This window comes from Plectrocnemia conspersa, unplaced genomic scaffold, assembly GCF_051122295.1.
Source record: "Plectrocnemia conspersa isolate PC_06_02 unplaced genomic scaffold, ASM5112229v1 ptg000014l, whole genome shotgun sequence".
Lineage (NCBI taxonomy): Eukaryota > Metazoa > Arthropoda > Insecta > Trichoptera > Polycentropodidae > Plectrocnemia > Plectrocnemia conspersa.
In genome coordinates, this window is record NW_028277178.1 from 20,431,722 (window position 1) to 20,443,631 (window position 11,910).

An 11,910-nucleotide genomic window follows, 5' to 3' on the forward strand; every position below is an offset into this window, starting at 1 on the left:
ATAATGAGGTGCATGGCACGCGACTTACATATGTATGTACAAATAAAAATCAGTTTCAATATAAAAATGCTTTATTTATACAAAAAGAGAAACATATGAACCAAATTAAAATTTACAACATTTTATTATTTATTTTACATTATAACGTTTTTCGTTTAACATCGTCTAGATGCGGAATAAACATATACAAATTTATAAATCTTTGGAAACATTCTTTCATCAAAAATACTGTTTTGAACATTTTTAACCACATAAAAATACTTAAATCTCCTTAAAAAGTATCGATAGTGTACAGAGAAAATATGTATTTCGCCCACGCTGGCTAAGAGATGTGTATCGAATCCGCGGCGGATCATATTTAATTAATGATTCATTCTAATGATCCAGAATAGTCCATCTATCGTCACCGACATGCAAGTTTAGTAATAAGTTATTACTAATAACTGCAAAATATGGCATCGCCTACTGTCTTGGCACCGTATCGGCTGCACTAAGATAAATAGGTTACAGATGCGAGGGATTATCTATTAGATCATTTGAAGTACATTAAAATGTATTAGAAGATTGCCACATTAAAAAAATAGAATAACAATAACTAATTTTCAAAAAAATGAAATTATATTTATTTAAATCTTTCAATCGATAATTTACATTACTATATTATTTATTTACAAATATTATTTTGTTTTTTAAATGTTCATTTGGTCAATCGTCGATGACGTTCAATGTCATAAAATGTATCGTGACGTCACCTAAGGCACGTTTCCATATTAGTCTCTCAAAGATCGATATCTTACGTCGACTTTCGATGACGACAAGAAAAAATATTCCAATTTCAAACGCAACGCCAATTAAGGTTGTCGGCGCGAATGGCGCCCACTTCAAACGCGGGTGCTAATGACAATTCCATCAGTTGAAAAAAATTCACAAATAAATAAATAATAAGAGTTTAAAAATGTTTTTATTTTAATAAGTCAAATAACAAATAATATAATTGAAAGATAAATATATTTAAACTTAATGGAATACAACTTTTGGCCATAACATATATTTTTATAAAAGAATGGATTCTTAAAGTAGTAAATTATTTAAAAGTGATAAATGCAAAATAAGTTTGAAAACATTTATAGGCGAAAAGAAGTTTTGCATAGCAAGCCGTAATACGCTTTAAAAAAATTAAGGTGCAGTTTTTTCAAGAACTATACATATAAGGTAAACAAGGAAATACTGTAGAAGCACGTCGCTTCAGTTTACAATTATACATTTACAAAACATATCTTTACATTTTTAACGTGGTTTTTCGTTGAACGTATCTATCGCATACATCGGGAGATACTTTTCATAATTGTCACATTGTCTAAAATTTCATGACAACCTCCCCACCCCGCATAAATGATATTTTTTAACGATAAGTTCTACTCAAAATATAAAGAATACATAGTGAATAATTTTAGAGGTATTTATTTAAATTTCGCTACAACAATGAAGCACTCGTTGAATTAAATTAATAAAAAACAAAAATTTAGTGGCATCTGTCGAACGATCGCGCAATTATTTTCGTACTGAATCACTCGACTGAGTCACGCGTCGTCGGCAACAACGTCGGAATTTCCCGTTAAGATATTATATTTAATCTTAAAAGTATTGTTCGATTGTCTCGTTGCAATCTTATCGGAATTAATTGGAGTTTGTATGCGATTAGCGATGCCATTGTGAACGATTTTATTTTAATTTTAAAACATTTCATCGTTACGGCCAAGAGGTGGGATATGAAAACGACAGGGTGTGAGAAGTCCCGTTTCCACCCCCGATTATGGGTTCGAAAACCATGCGGCAAGCGTACTCTTAACAAAAAATGTCTCGTTTAATATAAATAAATTTATTTATCAAGAATATATTATGTGCAAGTAACAAAGCTAACGGTTTTTATAAATAGTCTTAGACGATATAGTTAGGTATAAAAAGGCGAATACTTCAAGGTTTGGCCGTCGGTCCGGCTTCGACAGACGAGGGCACCGCCCACCAGATGATCAGCGAAATGAGCACGATGGCTAGCACGGCGATAATGATCATCATCTTTAGGTTCTTCCACCAGTACTTGCGCTTCAGCTTGACAGCTTGCTGCTCGAATTGGGAGGCGCCGTGCTGGAGGGCGTCGGCGCGATAGTCCAGTTCGGACAGTTTCTGGTCTCTCTCCAATACTTTCTGCACGTTGACGCGCATTATGCCGACCACCTCGTTCACCTGTTGCTGGGTCTGCTGCAGGGCGCCGTCGACGCCGGACCGCGCCGCGCTTCCGCCGGCCTCTTCCATCTTTCCGTTTTCTTCGAAAAGGTCTTCGGCTGATCTTAAATAGCGTGCGGCGTGCGGCGCGCGTTGCCTCCGGTTGCCGACTCCGAATCGACGATCAACAGGTCGATCAAGATGGCCGGCCCTGACGTCACCGATTTGTTTATGCCACCCCGATTGGGCCGTAACGCGACCGGTTCCGGCTATTAACTCGTAATAAATTTACGATTACAATAAAAAGAAACAATTTATTCTCAAATATAAATTAATAAAACTCATTTTATTACCTTTTTTATACCCATATTTTTCTCGATAATAAAATAAATTAATTGCTATTTTGCTTAACTTAATTACATTTTCATAATAATGTTTCTGTTTTTTCTGATAGCGGTTCACCTTGTATTTTTCAACATGGGCACTTTCTCTTACCCTCCCCTGTCGCCCCTCCCAAGCCTGTGACATAATTTATGAATGCCGCCTTAGGATTATTTTTAAATTTATACTGGCATGAATTTTTTATACACTATTATAAATATTTCATTAATTATTTCGTCCACGAGAAATCTTCTAAGTTTATTGTTAAATATCGCCCTTTTGTTATTCAACTCATAATTCTCTGTGTGTTATATGTATAATATAATACATACGTTGAACTTATTCTTTGAAAACAAGTCAATAAAAGTAATTTAATCGAACTTCGAAGGACCAGCGAAATACTCATATAATTTTTCGCATTTTATAGTATTTTCCACGAATAGTATTTCATGTTTAAGGAAAGGCGTCAGTGAAATTGCGACAGTATGTGAAAAAGTTATCTTGTACAATATACCATCTTATGACATAATAACATAAGAGAGATCAACATTTTACGAAATAAATTTATGGAAGCCGCCTAGCAATAAATAGGTTCATTCCTGCATCCGCACTTTGCGGCCGTCAGTGGCATATGAACGAGCGGGGAACTCGCGCTTAAGTTATTGCCGAGCATCTCGGTAATAATCTAAGTGCAGGTGTTATATGCACGACTGGATACTTTTGTTATTGCCGGGCATCTCAGAAATAACAAAAGTTTTGCTGAGCGTGTCACAAATAAAGCAAAACAATCTGCGTCTGTATAATCGCTTCCAGCATTCTATTTGTTTAGTCTATTATCCGTGTAGATGCCAGTGTTACAATTTTTATCAGCAGTGTGTCTATAAGACTTGTTAGACAACCTGGATATGCTAAATAGTCCGAAAAGTCCGTGAACTGTTGAAGTGAGCCAGAAGTGAAATATTGACTTGCCCATCGCTATCAGTGATGTAACTTCAAATTTTAGGCTCCGCTGCAAAATAATTAACAACCCTCCACCATAAAAAAACCGGATATTTTTTTTATTTAACCCTTTAGCCGCATTCAAAAACTTTTCATACAATTTTTAATAAATAAAGAAATGAGTTTTTATACATAAATTTATCTATAATTTAATTTAATACTTTTATGGCAAATTATATCTAAAATTTTAATCTAAAAATATAATGAACATGTCAATTTATAGCTAAAGTTTTATTTCGATTTATGAATATGTTGAACATTCGGTGTAAATTGTAAAAAATATTACCCCATACAAAATATAGGAATTTACTCGCGCACTCGATACAATCATATGATGAATCGATGGCAGCGCAGCGGTGGTGAGAATTGGAAATAGCAATAATTCTTTGTGAAATATTTAATTTTAATATATCTACTAATGTTTTTCGGCAAACCTCAAGAGATGTCGTTATATGAAGGTTTTAATAAACAATTCAATGATTTTTCAACCTTAAAATATATAAGATTCAAAAAGTTGATGACGGGTAGGTCCGTTATCCGCGCCTGGGACTTATTTGCCATTTTTGTTTTTTAATGTGCAATTAAATATCGAGAAAATTATTTTTATTTTTATTTATAAAGGGCCCTTTTATATATGGACCTCCGCCTACAGTCTGCGAAAGGTTAGTTACGCACCTGCCCATCATGTGTTCTGATGCCGTGCGAGGTTATTGAGTGTTGGAGATAATAAAGGTTGAAAGGTTTAACTTAATTTTTAAGAATTTAAGGTCCTTGATAATTTTTAATTTATTCTGGAATTTGATATTTTAATTTATTCTGGATTTTTTAATTTATTCTGGAATTTATTCTGGAATTTGCTAACTTTACCTCTAGCATTATAATATATTAAATTTAAACAATTGAAAGTATAAAAATGTAAGGAACGTGCTAAAAGAATATTTTTTAGAATTCAATAAAAATAAAGTAATAATTAAATGTGTATATATTGTGCGTATTAAAAATGGCAATATGATGGAAATGTTCAATAAATTTATTACTCTATACATTTTAAAATGTAAAACATAAAACGAAATAAAAAACAATATTTTCTTAAAACAATAGCATAATATTTCATCTTAAAAAAAGCTGGTGATATTTTATTTAAAAAAATGCACTGCAATTATAATATAGAGAAATTTAGGAATATTTAAAAGTTTTAAACATATTTTATGTAGTAATGGTTAATGGTCAAAATACGGATTGTTATTTTCATATAATTAAATACAGTACTGTCATATTCAATGCGTTTGACAGCTACCCTAGAACGCAAACTGACAAAAGTTTTGAGAATTAAAGTATTATCATAATACTATAATGCTTGCGGCAAAAGGAATTTTGCGACTGCACATAATGGTAGAGTTGTCTTACGTCATTCTATTAATAAAACTCTTACCTAACATTTTGTTATATATTTATGTTTTGCTAATTTTATTAAATATGTTACTTATGAAATTTTAGTTTTATAATACATTAATTCTAAATAAAAACTTTGTTGTTTTTCAGAAAAATCTATGCAATTATGCATTAACTCCAATAACACGGTTCAGTGACATAGTTCACCGCGATAACGAAGACCTGGAAACTATTGAAATTCCCAAATACAACGTCGACAGGATTGAAACACTTGAAACGCGAAAAGCAAGGTTCGGCTAAATTTTTTGAACTAGTCAACTATTCAGGTAAATTCTATGTAATTATATTAGATCATTTGTTACATTTATAGATTAGTGTATCAATCCAGAAAACGAGGCATGCTTGAGAATGATCTGCTATTGAGTACTTTTGCAGACAAATATTTAAAAAATATGACCGAAGAACAAACACTGTTATACGATCGACTCATAAATTTACCTTCTAACGATTGGGATATTTATTATTGGGCCACAAATCATAAACCAACTCCGGCAGAATTTGATAATGAAATTATGAGCTTATTCAAAGAGCATGTTGCCAACAAGGATAAAACGAGTAGAGTGAGACAACCTAATTTGAATTAGCTTGGTACTTATATTAATTTTAACTAGATATTTATTACATTGTATTTAATATTTAATGCATTTAATTAATAAATGTATAAAACAAATATGTGATTAATTTTTTCATTATTTTATATGAAAAATATTTTTCTTATATTTTATTGACATACATATATTGCAAAAAACTGACTTGAAAAATATTTAGACAAGTGTGTTTTTGCACATGTAGTACTAGATCAGTTTATAAAATATATGTGTTTGTGTAACCTTGTAATATTCCAGAATTCATTGAAATAAAATGATTATAGGTATAAATGCGTTTTATTTTCTATTTGAAAATTTTAGAACGCAATAGTGTTTCTTAAATTTATAAGTGTCATCGTTATTTGCTTCAAAGTGTATATGTTTTGGATCTTAACTTACATAATTTTATTTCAAGGACAAGACAATTTTACAAAAAATTATTGCGATTAAATTTTTCGTCAGTTCTTTGTTCAATATTTACTTGAACAAGTTTGCATTATAATACATCGGCCTTGAAAAACAAAACATGTACATATTATCATCTATTTGCTTTAAACTTTATCTTTTGCTTCTTGAAAAAATTCTTTCGAAGAAAAAATGATCTTACGATCCCATCAAAAATATTTGTTTTTATGATTATGACACGAACGATGAACTATTGATCATGCACTAGTATGAACCGGATTAAATATTATACAAATTCACGCCATATCGATAATTGTTACTAAATAAAAAACCTTTAGAAAATCTATATTGAGAATTACTTCAACTTTACAGTCGCGACAATATTTGTATTTTTGTTGATGCAATAATAACTATCATTTCGAATAATAATTGAAACAAACAAACACATTCCAAGCTATTTATGATGATAGCTGTTATATTATAACAACCATCTTCATTAATCATAATAACAGATTAATAGAAAAGTGGAAATGTAAGGATCCAATTCATCAAAATCTGATAATAGTCAACGTCAAAGTGACGGATGACCTATTTGTATAGGTCAAAATGTTTTAATATATTCGACAAATTGGCTCATTCAGTCACGAGAATTGCGTAGAAACTGTATCAAGATAATATTGTCTTTGCTTAAAAGCATAGACGGCAAACACATTCGTATATACATATCAGTATAATAATAGGTCACTCTTGGTGTCAGGCACAAACCAATATCAAATATTTGTGTATGTATTCGTATGTGCGATTGTGATTATATTTTTTAATATTTCATCTTTAGCTTGTTTATTAATTTTTGATTGTATAATGATTGACTTAAATTTTAATTAATTAACAAAAAACACCTGATCTACTTTTTAATTATATAATAAGAATATTTGTTCTTAATTATATATACAAATAAGGTTTTGTTGTTATTTTTTTACTTAAACAAAACATCGTGATAATCGTTACTACAAAAATTACCAATATAAATATTTTTTTGCACTACGTATGTATAACTGAACGAACAACATTCTTAACATAGTCTTGAATATACATTTTCATTAAATAAAGCAACGATTTTTTATTGTTTTTTTTAACACATGCAGACTATCTGCAAAGTAGTTTTTTTGTTGATTTCGAAAGCTTCATTTTTATGTCTTATAATTATATACATTACAAGTCATGCATATTTTATTATATGTAACATAAAATAGAATGTATTATATATCTAATATCTTTTAACTATTGCGATTACATGAATATAAAAAAATATTCTTATTGTAATACACAAATCTCACTTATATTTCATAATATGACTTTTTCTAGATAAAATAGCATAATTCAAAACATTTCTTGGGTTTATATTGAATTGTATTAAAATCTATTTTGAAATATTGGTATTCTATGCAATTCAACTCTTATAGTTAAGACTAATTTTAATGTTTGAGAATCTTTACATGATGTCACTAATACTTAATTTTAATGATAAAAACAACATTCTCTGTAAAGCAAAACTTGATATGCACTAATTATTATTTTTCGGTAAATGCCAATTTGTCACCGAGTGCGCATTTCCAAGAAAGTTGATATTTAAAATACAAAATAATATAGTTACTTTATTAATATGAACGATATAGTACATACAATTAATAACTATCTTAATAAAACTTATAAATTTGTATGTAATGGAAAGAATGATAATAGGAAAATCAATTAAATTAAAATCATGACGTGAGAGGAAATAACTAAGATTTTTATTCATAAGCTATCATTTTTATCGAGAAAATTGAACAGCTATTTTTTCCTCCTGTGCGATTTTTTCCAGCATGTATAATCTGGAAAACTTATTTTATTTTTTTATTTAGCTCTACATATGGGAGTATTATTCGATATAAGGTTTCTCTTTCTATATATAGGCTTGATGGCAAAGCTGTTGACTGTATTTCTGCATAGTAGCGGTCGTCGAACCTGTCTGCTGGAAATTAATAGTCTCCTAAGTTTTTTAGTCGTGTTTCTCTATAAAACAAACAAAATGAGAATAAACATCACAAACACATTTTTAAAAAAGTCGGTAATTTTTAAATTTATGGGCTACAAAAGGTAGATATTTTTTAAGAATATCAGTGCTTCCTAACCTTTATAGCACCGCAGCACAGTAATTAAAATATTTTCACGACATATTTATGAATATTTACTAACCCATTATCCTTTTATAGATATAGTATTTGAAGCAGTTCTATCAGTAAATTAAAAAAAGAAGCAGTAACTATTCAAACCTATGCACTGTTCATATGATTATCATAACATTAATAGTGCATAGGTCGGAAAACTTTTCAACCTTGCGGACTTTCAGTAACATGTGTAAATAAGTAATTTTCTGAAGGAAAACTATTTTACTTAAAGAAAACCTTATCATCATATGTCCGCGCAGTACAACTTTTTTGATATATTACTCATGCGATGTTATTTTATTTTAAAATACATATATATTTTGCTGATATTTGCCATTTTGATTAATAATGTGTCGCAAAGGGCAAAACTTCCTATTCTATTAATATATGATATTTTATTTAAAAAAATTGAGATCCATTTGGCCGCATAGCGCAAATTTGTAATTAGCCATGAATTATTTATTTCGCTTATTTGTTTGAATGCCTTAAATAATTTAAGTTTTTAATGTGGCCATTTTTTTTCTAAAATGCAATTTTATTTTATTTTTTAGATATTTCAATAATTATTTGTCATTTGTTCAGTGGCGTAGCTAGGGTATGTGCCGCCCAGGGCGATCCTGAAAATTGCCGCCCCCCCCCCCATACATTTTTTGCAGAGTCATAAAATCAGCATTTTTAAAAATAATAAATTGGTTATTATTAAGCTCTTGTTATTCGTGAATTTATATATGTTTTAGTGCATTTAAGGTTAAGAACCACACTAAACGATCCCATCGCGAATATGCCGCCCCCAAGCAAGTGCCGCCCGGGGCGGCCCGCCCCCTCCGCCCCCCCAGAGCTACGCCACTGCATTTGTTGAGTGCATATGCAACTAAATTCTTAGTTCAATTAAATTTGGTTTTATTATCATTTTAAAATATCAAGTGTTAGCTAAGTAATTATGTACAACTAGTAAAAATTGAATCGATTTTTAAACTTTTAATTTTTTGTAAACATTATCGTTTCCGCTTTGGTTTTGTTTAACGGGAAAGAGTTAACCAAGCCTCAATAACAGTGTGCTTGCAATATCTTATATATATAATTGTTCTAAGCCGCTTCATTCGAAACATTCTCCGTTCAATTCTCTACTCTGTAAATCGTATCGCTTTGTATGAACGGTGTATAATAATACCTACAAAGGAAATATATTATAATAATAAAAATAAAAATTGAATTTGCTCCGATTAATTTTCGAGCCGCCGGTATTGCATTCTGTTGTTTCGACTAATGAAAAATAAGCATTCAAACATAAAACAAGATGGCCGACAGTAACGTGACAACAGTTTTAAATAATTATTATTTATAAACAAAATTTTGCTACGCGACAATAATTTTCATTAATTCGTCATTTGTCTTAATATAAATAATCGGATTGCAAATTAACTAGGTGTGTTATAACTATGAAAATCTAATATATACATAATGTGTTGAGGATTAGAATAATACACTGATTAAACTAGATAAACAACTACAAAACAATCTTCATAATGAAATCTTCAAATTTTGAATTCCCGGCGACGGGCTCCGAGGCCGAAAAGTGAGTTTTTCCTTTTATAATACATAAACATTATCATTGCTTTCAATTTAATGAATATATTCGTTAGATTTGACTGAATATAATTACTTGAATTAAACGTGAACATGTAATATATTCTTAGTACGGATGAAGATTGACGTTAATGTCGATCAAACCGTATAAATGCTAATAAAACGTATTTTTTATCTACTGATATTTGGGGATACTAACGTGACAATGATTGTGATGCAGTCGGTTATTTAGCTTAAGAAGCTTGGTTACAGCAAAAAAAATTCACCTAGATCGTTTCGTTCCGAGTGACGACTCGCAATAAATTATATGTACATATGTGTAGTTTCTTGGATGTTATCTAATAGACGACATTTTACAATGATTATAAATATGTGATTGCATACCTGGAATAATCGATAACCAAAATATCTAAGAGTGGCTTATTTTTAATTCCGATGTGGCAAAATATGTATGTATACGTCATGGCTTTTAATCAATTTTTGTTTTGTGCCATCATTCCTCTTTAGGAATATCCAAACTCAAGATATTCAGTTACATCAAACTTATGTAGTATGTTCTTTATAAAAAGATAATACTTGCTGACAGTGACTTCAACATGAAAAGATTCACTCTTTGTTTATATACACCAATTCTACGATGTAGCTATATAGGTCATCAAATTGTTCTATCATTGTTTCTGAAAAATAATTAAAAACAATAAGACCTTTATCAAGAGTTAAACACTAAATACACTATTACTACTAATATAATCCATAAATTAAATATTAATGACAACCGAAATTTTGATATAAACATCGTTTTATTGTAAAATATTTAAATATAAAAAATCGTATCTTTGAGAAAAAATCTTGTGTGCTAATGGCACTGCTAAATTAAAATCCCGTCAAATGTGAGATTCCTTTAGTGATCCACTTCTGCTGTGCGAAAAAATAAGCTACTGCTAAACTCGTCTCAAACTTGTATCTGTTTGTGGCAATGACGTCATGAAAATTCAAAATGGTATTGTATACGTTCATGATAAAGAAATAATGGGAAGTTATCATTATGAACTCATTTTAATGGGCGTTTAACAATCGATTATTTTACGATAATGATCAAACTTTATTAAGCATTTTAATTTACCATAATTGTTGTTTACGAAATTGTTACTGAAAGATTATCAGAAACTGCACGTGTTGGGTGTCGAAAAAGAGAGTAGGTCAGATCGATTTCGGCTGAGAGCAACTTCTTTATTATATTGTTGTGGTTTCTGAATTCACCTATATTTAACAGTTTTATACGAACTAATCATAAATTCTACTAATACAGCAATGTGCTCTTTTTTGGTTATTAAAAAGTCGTGACTTTCGGTAATACATTGCGAAATTCTAAAAAATCTATGTTTACATCTTTAGTTTTAGAATAGTCATCTCTGAAGATTTCTCGAACGAATGTAAATGCTGACTTTGTGTGATTTCTGACTTTCTAAAACGTCTTCCTTTGATGTATAGTGACAATCTGAGAGCAATTTTGTATATTCACTGCTAAATGGGAATATATTAATATAAAACACGGAAACGCGAAATATTTTAAATAAGTGCTAATATCGTAAAATAGATGTTAAACTTATAAAAAAATTCGCTTTTATGTTAAAGGGTGATCCAACTTCAGTTTCCGTACTTTAAAAATAACACTCAAATTTAAGCATATCTCTTCTTAAGCAAACATTTGATATATTTCATTAATTATAAAATATAATATCAATTAAATGGCCGTCTCTGAATATTTTGCAGCAACCGATCATTTCGATGTAATTTTCGTACACTTCGGGCGGTATCTCTGTTATAACTTGCCGGATGTTGGTTATTAGGTGCTCAAACTTTCAGGTTTGTTGGCGTAGACATGACTCACAAAAACAAGCCGACGGCGTTAAATCGCATGATTTTGGCGACTGTTGACGTCATCAAGAGGTGAAATAATATAATTTGGGATTTTTCACGCAAAACATCCAATGTTGCACTCGATGTGTGGCAAGTTGCGCTATCTTGTTGGAACCACATATCTTCCACATCAATATCTTCGATTT

At 30.4% G+C, this 11,910-nt stretch overlaps 2 protein-coding genes across 2 annotated transcripts; one reads left to right on the plus strand and one right to left on the minus strand.

Moving 5' to 3' along the window:
- Positions 1–942: 942 nt before the first annotated feature.
- LOC148226482 (vesicle-associated membrane protein 3-like) lies at positions 943–2,464 on the minus strand. The gene has a single exon (XM_088204667.1). The coding sequence runs from the start codon at positions 2,311–2,313 to the stop codon at positions 1,975–1,977; it is 339 nt and encodes a 112-aa protein (XP_088060793.1). The 5' UTR covers positions 2,314–2,464; the 3' UTR covers positions 943–1,974.
- A 2,374-nt stretch (positions 2,465–4,838) lies between these two features.
- On the plus strand, positions 4,839–5,933 carry LOC148226483 (succinate dehydrogenase assembly factor 2-A, mitochondrial-like). The gene is made up of 3 exons (XM_088203751.1): positions 4,839–4,995; positions 5,146–5,285; positions 5,366–5,933. The coding sequence occupies exons 1-3, from the start codon at positions 4,957–4,959 to the stop codon at positions 5,637–5,639; spliced, it is 453 nt and encodes a 150-aa protein (XP_088059877.1). The 5' UTR covers positions 4,839–4,956; the 3' UTR covers positions 5,640–5,933.
- Positions 5,934–11,910: the final 5,977 nt, after the last annotated feature.

What these genes read in the sequence shown, in the direction of transcription:
- LOC148226482 (XM_088204667.1), bottom strand. Translation starts at nt 2,313, where the DNA reads ATGGAAGAGGCCGGCGGAAGCGCGGCGCGGTCCGGCGTCGACGGCGCC.
- LOC148226483 (XM_088203751.1), top strand. Translation starts at nt 4,957, where the DNA reads ATGCTTGCGGCAAAAGGAATTTTGCGACTGCACATAATG. An exon ending in TTTTGCGACTGCACATAATG is followed by an intron (nt 4,996 to 5,145) that starts GTAGAGTTGTCT and finishes GTTGTTTTTCAG; the next exon opens with AAAAATCTATGCAATTATGC. An exon ending in CTTGAAACGCGAAAAGCAAG is followed by an intron (nt 5,286 to 5,365) that starts GTTCGGCTAAAT and finishes TTACATTTATAG; the next exon opens with ATTAGTGTATCAATCCAGAA.